The sequence below is a fragment of the Chinchilla lanigera genome, unplaced genomic scaffold (genome assembly GCF_000276665.1).
Source record: "Chinchilla lanigera isolate Chin_1 unplaced genomic scaffold, ChiLan1.0 scaffold00002, whole genome shotgun sequence".
NCBI classification, from domain to species: Eukaryota; Metazoa; Chordata; class Mammalia; order Rodentia; family Chinchillidae; genus Chinchilla; species Chinchilla lanigera.
In genome coordinates, this window is record NW_004955403.1 from 37445703 (window position 1) to 37465468 (window position 19766).

The following is a 19766-nucleotide window of genomic DNA, read 5'->3' on the forward strand; positions in this document are numbered from 1 at the left end:
TAATAACAAATGCTGGCAAGGCTGCAGGATAAAAAGGAACATTGTTGGTGGGAATAGAAACTAGTAAATCACTATGGAAATCAGTATGGAGTTCCTCAAAAAACTACAAGTAGAAATTCCATTTGATGGAGCTAGTCCCATTTTAGGTATCTTCCCGACAAAGTTAGACATCATGTTACAGTGATACGTGCACACCCATGTTCACAGCAGCACAATTCCTATTAGTTAAATATCTGCAGTGCCTGTACGTCCATCAACAGATGAATGGATAATGAAAATGTATTTATACACAATTGAGCCCTGTTCTGCCATAAAGAGTGATAAATGAGTCATTTGTAGATACGGATTGGGGCTGTATGTGTTCCGGGTGATTTTTATTTCCAGAAAATATAGAAGATTTTGTCTTAAAAAATAGATTTCAAATATTTTTTATTAGAACCCACAGTAGGAGATACATTTTAAGTCCAACCTAGTCACATGCATAGTCACTCACTATGTGTGGGTAGACATGTATGAATATAGTGGCAATAAAAAGTCTCATAAAGCACCAAATTCAGACATTCTACCTTTTATTTATTTAAAAAGGTGGTTGCCATCTATAGTAATGATCATGACAGCAGTTAAAAAATACGGTCTTATGACAGCACAGTTGCTGGTTCAAAAATTTCCATAGTTACTGAGTAATGGACTTGGTTAGTAAAGGGTTTCCATACACAGGGTTGATCGGTCCTGATCCAGCAAAAGGATTCAATTGTTGCTGGATAAAACTTTTACTGAATAGAAGGAAAACCATAGGATAACAGAAACAACACGAGGTAATCCTGTGTTTTGTGGCAGTAGCGCACACAGATCTTGGCTTTCCCACTGAAGACAAAGACAAATTGTGCGGAAATAATTCAAGTCGGAGCTTCAGATAAGAATAATTCTTTGGGAAGTAAGATGTATCTGGAAGGGTATAGGGGCCAGGAACAGAAATGCAGAAGGGTGAGCAACAAGATACTGATGCACTAAGGGATTTTAGGCCCAGTGGCCCAAATCTCTCATTTCTTCAGATCTGGTCCAAAGTGACTCTTTGAAGGTCATAGCTAATTAGTGTTAAAGCCCAAATGCTAAAGGTAGAGGGTGCCTGCCTCTCCCAGGCAGGCTATTTTTCTCTAAAACACAAAGCCTCTGTAGTTGTTCAGCACTTTTCTTTGAACACAAGGAGCCTGATGCAAAGCAAGGCAAAGAAAGATGTAAGATAAGAAACTGGGAGTTTCCTAAAGCTGAACATTCTAATTACTCTCTTTACTACTTGAATAATTCATGAGCATCTCATCTGCATAAGGAGATGGGCCCCATGTTCTCTGTGACATCAGATACACTGGACCGCCATATACACTAAGTCAAAAATACTTCCTAGACACCCTTCTGGAGTGCCGCTCTTGGAGCTATGCGCTGCAGCAGCTGTGAGCCACCTTTGTTCCCTCTTAGCAGGTGCTGCAGGAGCAGCGAAGCCTTCCCATCTTTCAGTAATACCGAGGTGTTTCTTGTCAGGCCCACAGTACAAGTCCCTGTACTTTCTTCCTGGGGCTTGTGGTGACTGCAAGGGTCTCCTTTAAGCCCCGGATGATCTGCACTGAGAAAGGCAGCCTGGAGGCGCGGAGAGATGACACTCAGTTGAATGCCTGAGCAAGTCTCCACCGCACACAGACAATTCGGCGTGGCAAAACCTACACTTACAAACAGCATTAAATTTTACCTGGCAGGGATGCTGTACCACGGTCTTGCTATGATGTTTTTGATGACTTTTAAAGCATTCTTTCTGATGCCTTCTATACTTTTGTGGTTCTTTTAGTTACACCATCTGAAGAAAACCTGAGGGTGTATAGGCAACTGCTATTTCTAAATCAGAGGGTACGTTTAAGAAGTAAATTTTTATCATCCTCTCATCTTTCCCTGACTTTGAGGGAAAACTAGAAATCCTCAGTGTGGTATATAAAGCCTCCCTCTCTCCAGGCTGGTTCTGTGTCTCTTATCTTGCCTTCTGAGCCTTTAAGGCAGCTCCTTGGAAAGCCGTATTCATTTATATCTCTAAGCCCCTGTCCTAAAGTACTTGGCACCTTACCCAGACTTATGTTTCTCCATAAACACTATTTGCTCAGAGTCCCCCACCTATGTTTTAATTAGATTTGGTCAGATTTACCAACTGCATGTGATTTTAGGATAGCTAAGTTTCTTTGGACACATGTAGCAAAGCTACAATTAAATAATTTGTCATGTAATTAATTTAGTGGTTTCTGGTTCTTCACTAAAGCATAATCTCTGCAATCAGAAACATTTGTTCTGTTTGTGGCCACATATTCTCAGCATTTAGTACACAGCAGGCTGTGTATAATTATTTTTTAATAAATGCCTGGATACAATTTAGACTGAAAGAAAAATAAACACTTGCATTACAAAAACATTGTTTTCTAAAGGAATTCTCAGTAAGACTGAGGTTTCTGCAAGCTTCTTTTGTATGTTTCTAATTTGGTTGAACAAAATTGATTTTTATATGAATCTTCAATGTATAAAATAAAGTATGGGTCTCTATGTAGTTGATGAACAACTAAGCACTTAGAAGATTATAGATGCATAGAAAAAGAAAAAAATAAGTATTGGGATGTTATTTTAGAAAATCATGCATTAGTATATCACAGTAACATTTTACTGGTTAAAATTTTAATTCAGTGCTGGCTCATCTTCTTTTGTAAAGTGTCATCCACTTGTGACAACTGGCTCATGTTTTGTTGAGCAAAAGGAAAATCGTAGCTTGTATGGTTCTGACATTACAAAAATGAAGAAAGCCATGAGGAAATGAAATAAGCCAGGTTGTAACATTGAATTTTCATCTGGTAGCATCTTGCTTGAACAAAGACCTTTAAAACATCTGTAAAATAAATTTTGGTAAGGAGTAGGAATCAGGAAATAACTGCTCATGTCAAATAAAGGGAGTTAGAAGCTTTCTGATCTGCACTAAAAACTGTCTTTGATATAAGTGGAAAAAGTTTAGAAAGTTATTAATAAATTTAATTATGACCCATTTTAATCCAATTTTCCTAAGTTTGAATTCCTGAGGTTTCAACTTGAAGGCATACAATAAATTACTAAGTCAGAAACTATTTTTACTGCTAATAAATTCTGTTTTTTACGGTTATCTAATATTACTTAATTATAGCAATATCTCCCAGGAAGCAGTCCTGGATTTCATTCAAGTTCTTGGATGTACTTAATATTTGATTAAATACAAACAGCAGCTAATTTGTTTGCAGAAATTCATAGAAAGATGTAGCAGTACAGATAGCATTAATAGGCCTCTTGCATTATAAGGGAAATATTTTTAGACATATCTTTCTTTGCAGCTTTTTTTTTGTTTCAGAGTAACTAAAAAGAAATCCAGGTTCTTCTTTTCAAATCACATAATTTGGCAAACACAATTGGTATATAAAGAACTCTAGGCTAAAATCAACAAAATGAGACTCAGTATAGGTAAAGATAATAGTACTTGTATTAATGTTTAACAAAGATCTTTAAAAACTGTGAACTGCCTTATACAGAGAGAAGGATATCTTAAAGTGTACAGGTTAAGAAATACAATGAAGTCAACTGTATGCCAATTGAGTCTAAGACTTAAAATATTACTAATGCTTTGCATGCCCTCTCCAATTTAAATTTCTTTTTCCTTCTGAGATAATAATTTCTTTCTAAAAATATATATTTACCACCTGTGTATATTTCCTCAAAAAATAAGTTCTTTAAAAGAGTGTTAAAATTGTGTAATAAGCATATATCTTGTATAAAGAAAAGGCAAACTTGTCACTGTTTGAAAAAACCCTCAACCACCATGTTGGGTCATAAATAGGCTTCAACTTTCCTGAAAGTTTCAAAAGCCCACAGTAGTACAGTGCTTTGCAGGTCATGAATGAGTCCGAGGAAACAGAGGCTCGCCTCAGAGGGAAGGTCAGGTGGGTCTAAGTGTGGCCAGGAAGCAGACATCCAGCAGGAATAGCTGGAGGGAGGACACATCACTGTGTTTTCTGTTTCTAAATTCAACATGGCTCACTCCCAGATCTCAGTACTAGGTCAAAGCAGAACACTGTGGGAGTGACGTGAGTGCTCTCAGCTGGTCCAGGTGGCAGTGCATGGAGAACACAGCAAGAGCCAAGTAGGGATGACAACTTGGCCTGGTTTATCTTCCATCCACACTGTCGTCAGGGTGAAAGATGAGATGAACCTCATAGTGATGAAAACCTCAGTGTATTTGTCTCTTGAGTCACACTGCTCTAATCTGGACGCTTCCTTCATCCCTGATGCACAGCTGTTACCCTCCTGGAGGTTTCTTTTGATCTCTTACATCCTGTTCTCCACATCCACCTCTTGCTCTTTTTGGATTAATTCTCTTGTGGTAGAGCAGCTCCTCCACCAAGGCTTGTGAAAGAAATTTTTGAGCCCTTGCAAATCTGAAAATAGCTGTTCTAAATCTTCACATAGATCTGAAGGTTTGGTTGTGTGTAGAATCCTAAATTGCAGGTAATTTTACTTTTGGATCCTGAAGGTCTTACTTCATTGTTTCTTTGTGTCTAATGCATCCACATCTTTTGGATCTTTTCAGTTTGAGTATGTGTTCAAGAGGCATTCTGCTGGGTGCTTGTAGAATGATCTCCATGTCCTGGATTCGCAGAATTTCATAATGATGCATATGGTCCTGAGTTTATTCCATACACTGTACACTTGGTGGGATTTTTAAAATCTGGACTGTCATATGGATGTCAGTAGGGGGAAGTTTTCATCGATAACCTCCTCAGCCTCTTCTGTCTTCTCTCCTCCCAGAATTCCAGTGTGTAGTAGGGCTGGCCTCTGGTTACTCTAATTTTCTAACATACCCTCTCTTAGTTCCATCTTCAATATTTTGCACTGCTTTGTAGGGCATTTCTTCAAATTTCATTTCTGCTATCAAGTTTTTCATTCCAAGAACTCTTTTGATTTTCCATCCTCTCTCATGTTTACTTCCCAAACACTGATTTTTCTTCTTTGACTGAGAGGAGTTCTTCTCTCTTTTCTTGACCATTTTCTTCTCTTTGCAGTCTGTTTTCTCCAAGCTGCTTTCAGGGAGTTTCTTGTTTTTTTCTGTGTCATCCATGTTACAGGGTTCCTCCGGATGACTTTTATTTCTGCTTCTGACATGGGTATGAGTTACTTAGAAGCTCTGAGTACAAGAGAGAAGCTGGTCAGCTCTGGTTTTCCCTGTGCCATAATCTAGGTGGTGTCTTTGAAGGAGAAACTCTCAAATCATTACCTATGCACTTTTCTCTTGTTCTGAGATGTGTCCATCAGTCTCTGCTAAGTAGGGCAAAGCTCACAAGCCAGCATTCTAGATGTACAGGAAGGGGTCTGGAAGCACATGCATTTGGCATCTAGAATTCAGCTACTCAGTTTTCCTTTTGGTGCTCACTCAAATGTGCCTTGAATCTTTCTCCCTCCTCCCAGAGACTTCATCAAATACCTTGGAACATGGGGCCCTAAGTATCTCAGTAATTTTTTATGGTACCCTTAAGCTAACTGATACACCTAATAGTTCTATCTATCAGGCAGTCATTTCCAAAGAACTTAGTATTTGTGTTTGAACATGTTAGGTTCTGTTTGAAAAATATATACATACATTGAAAAAAATTGTTATTTTGTTCTTAGATAACTACAGCTAGCTTCTGATGGATGTGTGGATTTGTTGGGTGTGGTACAACCTCTTTTAGAGTCTAATGCACACAGTCAGCATCATTTCATAGTTCAAAGATTTTCATATGTTACTCACTTCTCATACACCAATCAAAAATTCAGTTTCATGATGATATGATGTAATAGAAAAGAAGGTATAGTGATCCAGTGGTAAAATTCTGAGCTATTTCAAGCTAGTCACCATGCTGTATTTGTCAAGTGTCAAGTATCAATATGTTTACATAAAGGTTTTAAAATATATGACAGTATTCCTGTCCATGTGGTGAAGCACTGCAGCTACCTTGTCACACAGTTTGGGGTGGCCATAAATTTTATGCAGCTCACTTTTATTCTGAATATTTTCTTCCAACTCACCAACCTCACTCAGGGTTTGCATTAAGTTTTTAACTCTGTGTAATCTACTGAGATCTCATTAAACATCTTTACCACTGTTCATCTATAGCTCTATACCTTAGCACATCTAACTTTAATTTACTTCACTTTCTGAAATACAAAACCAAAATGTGGACTCTGCTATTTAAGTTATAGGATGGGCCACAATGGTTAAAAGAGATTCATATATATATATACTTCCTCAACCAGTGAGACACTGTTTTGTGGTTTTAATTCTGCATGCCTAACAATACAATAGAGGTAACTCAGTACAGTTTGTGGCTGTTTCCAGACAGCTGAATAAGAGCCTGAGTATTAACATCTGTCAAATGAGTCTCTGTCCCTACCACCCCTAGACCAGTCTTTGAAGGATTCAATCAGTATAAAGTTCGAATGTCAAAGAAGAAGGCTGGGGCAGGTTGTATGACAAATGGAGGCTGGTCTTAAGCAAGCTGACTAGCTATTAAGTCACAAAACAGCCTGAAAAGATTTGTGAAGCAAGCTGACTTTGTCTAGACAGAGAGGGGAGTGTAAAACACATTAGACAGATACAACACAGTAGTGACAAGAAAAACCTGTTTCAGTTGCACAAATGCATGGGGAGGGAAACTACAATTTCCTTCTTTATCCAACTGTCTAATCCATAATGGGGAGATACGTAGGGAGCAGAGACTTTGTGTTTTATTTTTGGAGCTTTAAAACATCTTACCCATGAATAAGAAGAGAGAGTAAAGAAAAGAGAAAAAAAAGAGAGAAACAATGGGAGAGGGAGGAGAAAAGGAGGAGAGGGAGGGAAGGAGGTGGTGGAGGTGGTGGAGAACAGAACAAGAGAAGAGAGAGCAAGTGTGGACAGGAAACAGTGACTGTGTCAGAGGAAGGGAAGAAAAAGTAATAAAATCTGAATGCTAAATATTTTCCCGAATTTCAAAGACTATTTATGTTTTAGCATTTGGAAAACATCGCTGACCCAGTCCTATAAAATTTATCTCTAGCCTCAGATGTTTTGTGGCCATATCTGTTTTTCTCCTTTCCACTTAGCAGTGACTAAAATACAGTGATCAAGGGAAGCCAGTTCCTACATTCATTCTATCCTGTTGAATACATCAGCGGTCCCTTAGATATAACAATCAATCAGGCCACTTCAAGGAAGTAAACAGTCTGATATATATATTTCCCTTGGCATGGAAACTTCAAGGTCACTGTAAGGAAAACACTGGCAATTGGTAAAAGAATTACATCTAGTATCATTAAGCCTACGTAAGCCTTGTTTACATACAAATCTGCTCTAAAAATGTTCTTGTTCTGAGTTTTTACTTGTATGAACTCACATAAACAGTCACTTGAATAGTCATATTTAAATTTATTTAAAATATGGCCATGGATTTTATTTATTTATTTGAGTATCAGAAATTGAACTCAGGACCTCACATGTGCCAGGCAGGTGCTGTACCACTGAGCTAAGTCCTTGAGCCATGACCATGGGTTTTAACACCACATGCCAATTACAGATTTCCCAAAGCAGAGGGCATTTGAGTGCTTCACTGTAAAGGAACAATTCTGCTTATGTTGTGGTAAATATAATTGTCAGGCAATCATGAGAAGCCAGAGAAAACTTATTGTATTTTGTTTTTAGTGACTCCTATTTTCTTCTTTTTTGGTTTTTTTACATTTTTTTATTAGTACATGTGTGCCATATATATATATTTAAGAGCAGAATATATTTATTGAAGGAAAGAAAGCTTCTGTCCAAGAGAGGGACAGAAGGGGGGGCCCAAGTGGGTTGCACAAGACTCTGTCTTTTCCAGGGACTGTGCAACATATAATGAATGTATTCACTGTGGCATTTTTTCTGGTATTGACAGATTTGTTTAAATATTTTTCTGCCAACGAATACTTGTTTTTAGCAAATGCTATCATTGTGATGGAAATGGAGATATCTGAAGTGTATTTAGACATAACAAGAGGGAAAATAAAACCCAGTAAATTTAGCAAAAGTGTAAAGGAAAAAATTTTATACATTTCTTGGGCATGGGGTTTAAAGGAGATCCATCCATAATTTGTGCTTTTCTCCTTGACTTTTCCATGTTTAACCAAAGGCACTTGTTATGGTTTTTATCTGTATGTTTAAAGCCTCATGCAGTCATGGGGAGGGGTTTTTCCAAGGTGGCTAAATCTACAGTTTGTCATTGATTCATGGTCCAGTGCTTGGATTAAGGGTGTAAGTGCTACATCCGCCCTAGGGTGGGTAGTCTGCATACAATATAAAGGGCAGAAAGAGTGTCTCTCTCTCTCTCTCTCTCTCTCTCTCTCTCTCTCTCTCTCTCTCTCCCTCCCTTTCTCTCTCTCTCTTTCTCTCTCTTTCTCGCTCTCTCTTTCTTTCTCTCTCTCTCTCTCTCTCACTGATTTTGCTGTCTTCTGTTGCCATGAACGGTTGCCCTCTGCCATGTGCCTCCTTGCCTTGAAGCCAGCTGATTATGGACCAAAACCTCTACAAACTGAGCTCAATAAACCTTTCCCCTTTAACTTTAGTTGTCAGGTATTTTGTCTCAGCAACAAGCGAAAAGTAACAAGACAGCACTCTAAGTTCTAGGTGTCAGATGATTCCAGGAAATGTTCAGGACCAATTTTATTAAGTAATTTATAGTCAAAATTCTGCTTTAGAAACAAAACAACAAGTCATAACTGAAACAAGGAGTAAGTGCATAGGATCGGGGTTGGGGTGACAGAGGTTCAAGGAGGGAGTCTCCTCGTTTCTCCATCTTCTTCCAAATCTATTTTTCCCCAGTATATTCTAAGCACTTTTGAATTTCAAACAGGCACATTCCCAAAACTAACCTGTTGTTTCTAGTCAATGCTTTGAATTTTTAGATGATGGTTAGTTTGTGATTTTTCAAACTAGATTATGGGAGATATTTACATCATTTTCACCTACTAGATGTTGACCATGGATAACAACATGATACACGGAAAAGTCCCACAAATTTGCTCAGAATACAAAATATAACAAAAGCACCCTTATTCCATTCCAGTACAGTATATTTTAGAATCTTGGGTCAAAGATTTTAATCTTATTGGTATGTAAAGCATTAAAAATAATAAATTTCCTATGTTACACATGATAATCTATATCTTGTAGATAAAGGAGATATTTGGTCCCTAACTTTTCCTTCCTTCCTTTCTTCCCTTATCCCTTTCTTCCCTTTGTCCTTCTTTCTTTTTTCTTTCTATGTATCTGCCTGCCTATCCATCAATCATCTATCTATGAGTCTTTGAAAATAGTAAATGCAAAAGCTGCATCCTAATTCTCTACAGGATTTCGATAGTAGCTCATTCAGTGGATTCAGTCTCAGAAGTTCCACACATCAGGGAACAAGCATTATTCAATTTTATACAGAGACATATCACAGACAAACTATTTCCACATTCTGGAAAGTGACTATAGTATTTGACGTGGTGACTGACGTGTTGAGTAGGGTGACATGCTCCAGTTGTAACTCAGAGGCAATAGATCAATCCCAGTTGTTCCCTAAGGATGCTTCTTAGCATCCTTTAAACTTTGGCTACTAAGAAGTTCATGCTCTGTTTGTAAAGACCTGAGATTCAGATGAGAGGATCAGGGGCTGGCTGTGGTAATGTGAACTGCAGAAGGCCCAGAGAACCCTCAGCTTCCTAAAGAAGGGTCAGGACCAGGTCATGGTTCCCTAGACACATTTGGCAAGATCTGCTTGATGCTGAAGCAGAAGCACAAAGAGCAGAAACAGGAAAATGATTTGTTTTCCTACCCTTTGGTAAGAAAAAAGTGAAACTGTGGCTTTGCTGATGGGAAAAGTACAAATGAAGACAAGTATCTTTTCAATCTATGAGGACGCATAAATACATAAGAGGTTGGAGGCAGAACAGCTGGCCACGCAGCTTCTGGATCTCAGAGCATGCTGATAAGGTCAGATGGCCTGGTAATTAAGACAGATGCTAGGGCACGATGACTTTATTCATGCTTGTAGCATAGTAAAAGTTTATGGATCAGGGCATAAATAAATGAGAGATGCCTGGGGTCGACTTTGCACTCTCCTTCAAGGCATATTTCTATGCCCAGGAGTCTAGCTATTTGTGGGTTTGGGTCAGTAGAAGTATGTAGCAGATTGTTCTTTTCTACTGGAACTTAGAAGGATGTTTTTTCATCATTAGCTTAGTATTTTGCTTTTGGAATACAAAAAAATGTATTTTAAAAAGCCTTTAAGTAACTAAGCTTGACCTTCTAGTCTGAGAGGCACTTAATGTTTTACTAACAGAGAAGCTGATGTATAATGCAGTGTCGACCCCATGATAAAGACGATATTGTTTTTAAGGGGGTTTCACATTTCCAAGGAACTGCAAAAACGTTGTTCTGCTTATGGCTTTAAAACAGAAACAAAGAACTATTGAAACCCAAAGATACATTCCCACCCCTCCAAAAAAAGAAAATTCTTACCAGGTTCTGCTGTGGATCTAGGTTCTGTTCATCACATGAGAAAAAAAAAAATGAGAACAGAGTATTAGAACAAGGTTCCATTAATAAAAGACCTACCTCATCTTTCCTGTTGCCTTGTCTAAGACATGTCTGCAGAAATGTTGTAGACAACTCCCATAATATAAAAGTGAGAGTCAGAGTGGTAGCAGGTCAATTTACTTTTCTATAAATATAGAAGTTTGAATTCTAGTTAACACCTTATGGTAGGAAATTTTTACAAATGTAGTTCATAGATTGACCATGGATTTGTGAACCTCCTGAAGTTGTTTGCCCAACTTTGAGTAGAAATGCATGTGTGCATTTTTCTCTAAAGAAAGAATATAGAACATTTATCAGTTTCAAAGAGGCCACAGTTTTAATTTCCTGGACTTCAGACATTGTAAATTATCTGGTCTTAGCCTTCTCTGAGAATAGAAATCAATTCATCTGAATGACCCAGTCCTTCTTGGTTTTCCTGAAGCCAGATAGCATAAAATGGTCAGGTTTGGGAGAAGCCTCTCCTTACTTTTCTGTAGAATTCTGAAATCTGGAGAGTCTTGGATTTCGATTCCTTGCCGGAACCACTGGACCTGCAGCGGGGGAGCTCCTCGTACCCGGCACTCCAGGACCACCACCTGGCCCTCAGAAGCCATGGTGTTTTGCAGTTCCTGAGATTCAAGGAAAACACTAGCCTTCAGACTTTGATTATGTTCTTAAGGAATTTCACAGCAAAGTATAAAAATTCCAAACCTTAGAAACAAAACAAAACAATTTCTACAAAACATATCAAAATAATTACCACCAACTCAGGTAAGGGTGAGTACCTCTAAATCCAGTTATCATGTTATCCATAATCTCCATGTCAAGAGATTACCGCCCCCTAGGTTTACTATAAGACCTGCAGCACTTTATGTCCTGTTTGCAAATTTCCACTGATATTCTTATATTTATGGAACTTGATGCCAATGACTTTTACTTTTTTTTTTAAAAGGAGATGATTATACATATTTTTCTTTTTCCCCCTTCCCTTTCCCCCTTTTTATTTTTCCAGCATGAGACTCATTTATTTGTACAACTGTTAATTATCATACATAGAGATTAAAAACCAGGCCAAAGAACATATAAAACGGGTAAAACAATTGTACTAAGTCAAGGGGCACTTTTAGATACGTTGTCTACATTTTAGAGTAAATTGGGATGGAAACCTCTTAAAACAATTACACTTCACATGAACTCAGATGAGGAAGAAGATGCATTTGTTTTCACATGCTCTAACCCAGGATGGCCAACCTTTTAAAGGCTGAATACCCAAACTGCAACCCAAAACCCATTTATTTATCTCCAGGTGCCGACTCAGCAATTCAATCTAAATACTGAGGTTTTGGGTTAGAAAAAACAACCCATGCTTTAACATCTTTTGTCTTAAAAGGAAAACACAATAACACACGTGCCATAGGTTCGCCAGTGCTGCTCTAACCTTCTCACGCACTTTCCACCACCCCTGCCCAACTAGTTTCCTATGTCAGGTTTATTAAGCTAAGAGGCTTAGGTATTCTCATTTTGAAAGTCTTTGTAAAATAGTAAAACATACTCCATGTGGGCCTTATTTACCTTCATTTCCTCCTCCCTTGCCACAACCCTTGCTACCCCCATCCCACTCCAACTCCAGACCAATAAAATTTTATGATCCAACAGATTAGGAATTAACTTGCCTTCATAGATGCAAGGAGATAAAGCTTTTGTACTTGTTACTAAATATCAGGATCTTAATAGTTCCCTTACATATGTTTTTTCTCTACCTTCCTCCTCTGGGGATTACTAGCAATGGGGTTTATTTAAACTTTTTGATTCTTTAAACATCCAGTGTTGGATCCTGTGTAGAACATGTAATTCAAATAAGATAAAATTAGTTATCTATACATAAAAAGCAAACAAATTGACATTAGGAGATGTGTGGCCTTTGCTTTTTAAAAATTGTCAGTGGGAACAAAAGATAATCACAAATCCTACAGCAAAAGAGAAAACAAATGCTATGGCAAATGGCCTGCAGTGATTGTGCTACAGCGCTATGAACATTTTAAAAGTCCATGACATTTGCCGGCAAATTATAAAATATCTGATTTGACATTTGATAAAAATTTGGCAGTTAACAACAGTGTCTTTTTAAGTGAACTTCTGACTGTGTTTCTTCCCAATTCTTATTTTTTAAATGCAGAAAATATCTAGTTTTGAAGTTTTAAACTTTGTGACCGGGTCTAGGACAGAGATTGTTTATTTGTTGTTGTTTTTGTGGTGCTGAGGCCTGAACACAGGGCATGCTGGGTAAGTGCTCCACCACCAAGCCACACCCACAGCCCACAGATCTCATTCATTGGCTCTCAGCAGGGTGTCACTTATGGGCTCCAGCTTTCAGGGACTGACCTATTAGACATTTCTAGTCATGTTCAGGGGACCACTCAAGTAGATTACAAATGGAAATCAGATATTTTTCATGCTTAAACTTTTGGAGACCAAAGGAGAGTGATTTATTCCTAACTTTATGTATTTTTTACAGTGTTGGAAAGCCAGAGGTGTAAATAATTCCAAGGTATTACAACAAGGAAAACTCCATAGTTACTTGGGTATTATAATAGGACTCCTCTTGCAGCTTTTAAAAGAAAATCTAGGCAAAAGCCATGACCAAACACAGTAAGCCTTTAAGGGATCTCCCTCCAGGGGCATAACAAGAAGCTCTCAGAAAACGGAGTTAACCTTTGAAGTTGTACTTGGTGGTCTGGATCATCCATCCATTCTGTGTAGGATATGGAGGGCCTTAGGATGCATATAAGAGCATCTCTAGTCATACATCAAGAGCAAAATAAAAGATAGATAATAGGAGCTGGGTGTGCTGGTATATGGCTGTAATCCTAGTACTTCAGAGGCTGAGGCAGGAGGATCTCAAGTCTGAGCCCAAAATAGCATTGTGATTCTTTGCATGGGCCTGAGAGAAGAAATGTCCCACAAGGGTAGCTGCTTATCTGGCTGCTTATGCCTCCCCGCTACATAGAACCCCACAGTTCACATGGGCTCAGCTTCTGGTGCCAAGTCCACCACTCTGCTAGGCCCCTAGGCAGGAGTGCTGGCTCTGCCTCTGACCACCTGTGAAACCTGGAAATCCTTTCCAGAGGGTGTGAAGGAATAGAGGGAGGCATCTATTGGCCTGGCAGCGCCCGCCTGCCATCCACTATCATCATCATGCGCAAGAGCCAAGTCAAACAAGGTGCCCAGGATGAGAAAGCCATGGTTAGTCTGAGCGCCAGAGAGGGTCAGCAGGGTCCCTCTCTAAACCTGTGCTTCCAGAACCAAAGCAGAGGACCCTGCCAAACAGACAGCAACTGCTGGAAGGCAAAGAGAGAGAGAGGCAGATACAGCAAGGAAGGGAGCTGCCCTGCAGGACACGCAGGTGCACGGTCCAAAGCTGTGCGGCACAGCGAGCTCTGGACTGCTTGTCTCTCTGTACTTAGAGATTTCTTAAAAACCAACCTACATAAAAGTTTATTGAATTTTGTTTTACTTTTAAAGGCAGTTTTCGTTAGGAAAGAGGAAAAGATGACTAATAGAATATTTGTGTCTCAGAAGCAGGACTGCAATGCAGGAAACAGGAGTTTTATACTTAGGATTTGTGTGTGTGTGTGTATGTGTGTGTGTGTGTGTGTGTGTGTGTGTGTGTGTGTGTGCATGGGCATATGTGCTGGGAATTGGACCCAGGGTCTTCATACTGAACTACACTTCCAACCCTTTCCGTTTTTGTTTTTTTTTTCCACTTTGACACAAGGTCTCATTCACTTGTGAGCTTAGGCTCAGACTTGAGATCCTCCTGCCTCAACCTCCCAAGTGCTGAGATTACAGTCCTGTGCCACCACACCCAGCTGCTATTATGTATCTTTTATTTTGCTCTTTATTTATATTTTGGGTTTCTCAAATAAAAGAAACTGTGATATTTAAGCTTGTGTGTCTGATTTATTTATTCACTTACATTATGATATCAGGACTCCTCTTGATGCCAAGGAGGAATTCTGTAACACTTACACATGCCAGCCTACTGTGGTCTAACTCTCTGTTCAAGAGAAGCAAAACCATACCAACCCCTTTTCCTCTCCTCATGTCACTTGTATGAACTTCAAAGGCCCTGGTTCTCTGAAATCTCCTGAGTCTTGCTTGACAGTGCACGAGGTCATACCCTCCTGGCAATGACCTTGAAAATCTGCCTGTGAAATCTCTTAAACTAGGCCCTGAGTGTATAGCATTCACTTCTCTGTAACTATTTCTTGTTCTGGGCACCAAAGGCAAACTTCATTGGCATTACAACGACTTATAGTTTCAGGAGGCTTTTGTATGACTTTTATCTCTTTTTAATAACTTCTGTAGGAGGTTCAGAGTTGTTGGTTGTTACCATTTGTTGCTTCTGCTCACTGGAAACAATAAAACAGATTGTGAAATATCTTTAATAATGCTTGGATTCTGTCTGATTTAGGAGAAAAAAAAAAGCATTCCTTACAGCAGTTTTGTAGGTTTGCTTTCACATCTGTCTTTAGTTTCCCTGGAACTGATTTTGTGAAGAGTGGGAGGTAGGTGTTCAATTGGACGTTTTTCACCTCTGGTGAGGAAGTCATTCTTTCCTCAGTGACCTGCAAGTTTCTATACATAGTGCTATATCTCTGTGGGCTCCACTCTGATTACTCATTAATCTGTCCAGCCTTGTGCTAGTATCACACTACAGACTGGGTATAATTTATCCCAAATTCATGAGACCAGAAGTATTTTGGATTTTGAAATATTTGTATGTGTATAACTAGCTATCTTGGGATGGAACCCAGGCAAACAGGAAATTCATTTCTTTTTCATAAATAGCTATGCTCATAACCTGAAGGTAATTTTACACTGCTTTTAACATGTCTATATTTTGATTATAACCCATCATAGGATGACAACTGTGGAATTTTCCACTTGTGACATCATGTCAGTGCTCAAATAATTTTAGATTTGGGGGCATTTGAGATTAGGGATGTGCTCCTTTCTTTAAAATAAAAAAATAAGAAAATAAAAAATAAAATAAAATAAAAAGCCAAAATGGATGCAAAAAAGAAAAAGATTAGGGGTGTTAAACCTGTAGCATAATTACTCTGCTTTAGAAAGACTTCCTGTCTCATAGGACACATTGAACTCATTCTCTAACACTTCTTTATTTTTCTTCTTCAGAAGTGCCCTGGCTTTTCTTACCTACTGTTTCTTTCATACAGCTATTAGAATCAAGTTACTAAGGTCTGTATCAAACAAATAGAAGTGAGGCGCTCAGTGGGATTTTGCAAGATTCACATTAAATATAGGCTAAGGGAGTGATGACTGCTTTATAGTCCTCCAGCCCACAACAGTTTCTCCATTTTTTGGCCTTTTAAAATGTCTTTCAAAAAAAAAAAAAAAGTCTTTCAATAATGTTTTATAATTTTCTCCAAAAATCCCAAATCAAAAACAAACAAAGAAGCAAGCAGAAAAAGAAGAAATACTACGTAGAATCATCTCTGACTGGAGCAGTGGCATAGAAATCATAAGCTTAGAAAAACAGAAATCACTGATTTGCAATTGAAAATTAAAAAGTAGTTTTTGAATTTTAATAAAATTTGCTAGTTCTCCCATGCAATTTCTTTGTGGGGCAGGGTTTTTTAAAGCACTGCGTTGTGTTGTGCTTTTTCTACCCATCATAGCTTTCTCACTAGATTTTAGGCTGTCAGGTTCCTGTCCGCATCCACATAACTCAGACTTTTCACAAGATTACAGTCATGTAGCAGTTGTTCCACAAACATCTATTTAGCCTCCAAGGTAGCCATGATATCAGTCTACTAAGCTATTCATTTTAATTTTTAAAGGCTGCTGCCCTAAGTCACATGTGAATGATATCCAAGGACCAACGCAAACACTGAGAATGAGACTTCCAGATGTCAGACCTTTGTAAAAACTGGAGGAAAGCAGGCTGTGGTTCCATCAGGACGGCAGAGATATGAAGTTGGACTGTGAACCTGAAAATGCAGAGACACATGGATCAGATCCTACATATATACATGGCTGAAAGGATGGGCTAAAGAAAGCTTTCTTTATTGGGACAGCTCTACTGGAATGAAACAAGTGAATGAAAGTATCACCATATATCATTTGCTAGTCTACTCTTACAGCACAGACGCTGTTCCACTTCCTCCGTTCACATCTGCTACTCTTCTCTGTTCAAAAGGATATTCAAGGTAAAAACTCTCCAGGTCCTAGGGGATCTATAAGCTTTTAAATGCTATTACCAAATGGATTTCTGTGTGTGGGGCTTCCACAGGGGTCCTTTCAGAAGTCCTTACAGGTGTTCTATTTTATTTTTAAATGCAGTCTGGATTCATTGTTAGCAGTGGAGGGTAAAGCAAATGATCAACCATCTACCTATCCTAGTTTCAGCTTGTATTCTTTCAAAAAGAATTTCGGGGAATGTGGGAAAAAGGAATACTTTTTATTCTTGTTGTGCAAAATGGAGGGGTGAAATGGCATTCATTTCTGGGGAAATGCATAGACTTTAGAGTAATACATTGTAACTACTTCTTTGTGCATAGTCATCGTTTTCCAATAACTTGGATTTATTCACTAATATAAATGATTATTGGCATCTTCAGCCAAAATGATGGTGACCTGTTACAATGTGTCTAAATATGTTACAGGACCTCATGGAGTACGCTGCCAGCACTGCAGAGATGCTTAGTCAGTAATGGACCTTCTTCATTATCCTTGGAAAACTTTTTACTGGCTTGTGATTCAGGGGTCTGGGTCTCATTTTTCACTGTCTTTTGACATCCAAAGAATGCAGAAATATTTTTATTACATTTGCTCTGTGCCAGACATTGTTTTAAATGTCCCATGAAGATTAACTCACTGAGTCTTTGTGACAGCCCTGTGAGATAGATGGTGTTGGTCATCTTCATTTTATAGATGAAGAAACTAGGCACACAGAGGCTACATTACTTACTCAAGGTCCCTCAGGTGGTTGAGCTGGGATTGGGACTCAGATTTTCTGGCTCCACAGCGTTAACCTTTCCATCACATTGCCTATAACAATAAAGTGATGGAGTTTCCCAGCGTACTTCATTCTCCCAACTATAAAAGTGGGATACTTTACCTTCCATTTAATGTTTCTCTATAGAAGCAAAACCATTTAGAATGAGTCTCTTGACATCATTATAGTATTTACTTCTGTAGATAAATGTATTTTTCTGTTTTGAGGTTTTAATAAATTCTGTCATATTCAACAAGTATTTCATGTGTATATTTCCTGTTTCTCAGTCTGCTTTATACATTGTTTGGGAATGGGGCTTGTATTTGCTTTCCTGTTGCTGGCACGCAGCACCCAACACCCACAATTTAAAAGAAGAGAGGCTTAACTGGCTCATGGTTGCAAGGGGTTCAGCCCATGATCATCTAGCTCCAAGGGCGAAACATCGTGGCAGAAGGGTGTAGTGAAGTAAACTGCTCAAATCTTGGTTGCCAGGAAGCAAAATAGAGGAATGGTGCTAGACAGGAAACTGACCTGGGACCATATATAGCACCCACAGTCACACTTCTATGACCATTTGGAAGCACCCAGAGTGTATACCATCAATCCCCAGGAAGATCTCAAAGTTGATCAAAGTGACACTGCACCCTAACTGCCATCTGGCTGCGGCTTTTTTTTTTTTCCAAGAAATATCTAGTGCACTGCTTAGCATCTAAAGAAATACTTGTCAATACATAAACATCTGAAAGAAAAATCCACTGATTTGATCAGAGGTATTTCTACAATTTTACTCTGGTTTAGGGGTTTAAACAAAATATCTACGATAAATGCTATCTCACAGTGTCATATACTGGGTGATTCTATTCAAGTTGATGAACCCAAATGCCTTTTCTCTGCTGTTCGCATCCGCTCTATATTGCAGAGCATGTATCGTGCATTATGAAGGCTAATAAAAGGACGATGATACTCATAAGGCAGACAGTATTCCTTAGCTGGGAGTAAACTTAGGTTTAAAGAATGGGGGAATCTCATTTATAAGTATTCTATCTGAGGACAATTAAATGCCATTTTAACAGAAGTTCCTAAAGCAAATGTGAAAATTGACTGATTAATAATGTGACTCTGATTAAAGATTGCTTTTTAATGGACTAAAAAGAATTGCCAGTTTTCTTTTTCCTGGTTTTGTTTCCACTTAAAAATATTTCAAGGGAGTATGCTAGTTAGAATAAAAGCTGTATTCTTAAAATGGAGCAGTTTGCTAATGAATTCAGCTCCTCATGGGCTATAGCTTGAGGCACAATTACCTGTTGAACCGGGACAGATAAAGGCTGAATCACAGCTGTAGTCACTCCTGTTTTTGGAGATGATGATCCTATTGTCAAGGAAACCGAAGTTGTTTTCTTCTGAGCTCTGGGAAATAGAAATGCAAGTGTTCAGTTAGAATTTTATTTTAAGTGGTGTTATTTTTTGAAATATTTCTACAAGGAGGTTTTTGTATACTTAATCTGTTTTTTTTTTTTTGTTTTTTTGTTTTTCTCTGGTACCAGGAACTGAACTCATGACCTTGCGCTTGCCAGGCAGGCGCTTTTGCCGCTGAGCTAAATCCCCAGCCCCTTGTATACTTAATCTGCTTCAACTGTATTTGTTTCAGAAAAGAGCTTGTAATGTACAACGAGAAGAGCTGTGGTTAGCACATGTGTAGAATGTACTTTATAGATAGTTAGCTAAATAAAAACATGGATAAAAGAAAAGTAGCTAGAGGTAACTCAGTCATTGCTAAAGATTGTAATGTATTCATACTGACCATCTTGGCAGATTTGAGAGAAAATGACATACTTGGGAAAGATCCAATCTTTTTAAGTACACATATATTTAAAATCTTAGGGTTAAATTCTGTATTTTACTCAAAGCTTTGGTTGTCCTAAATGTAGCTGTTGGTGTTCACTTTGGTAGCACATATACCAAGTCCAGCAGCTGTTCTTTGTCCTGGTTTCTAACTTTGTTGAGAGCATCTTGTAATTTTTGTCTGTTTTTAATGCCTAAATATTAGTGAAGTATAAACAAAAGGTTAAGGAGAATCAGTTTCTAGCTCCTTTA

The 19766-nt window shown here is 38.4% G+C and overlaps 1 protein-coding gene across 1 annotated transcript in view; it reads right to left on the reverse strand.

Moving 5' to 3' along the window:
* The window catches only part of LOC106148356 (palladin-like), a gene marked incomplete at its 3' end in the record, with an annotated part of 182881 nt that overhangs the window by 11232 nt on the left and 151883 nt on the right, over positions 1-19766 (reverse strand). The window contains 4 exon segments of the mRNA XM_013513424.1: positions 10595-10618; positions 11139-11280; positions 16594-16665; positions 18974-19079. Of these exon segments, the coding sequence (XP_013368878.1) occupies positions 10595-10618; positions 11139-11280; positions 16594-16665; positions 18974-19079 (344 nt within the window).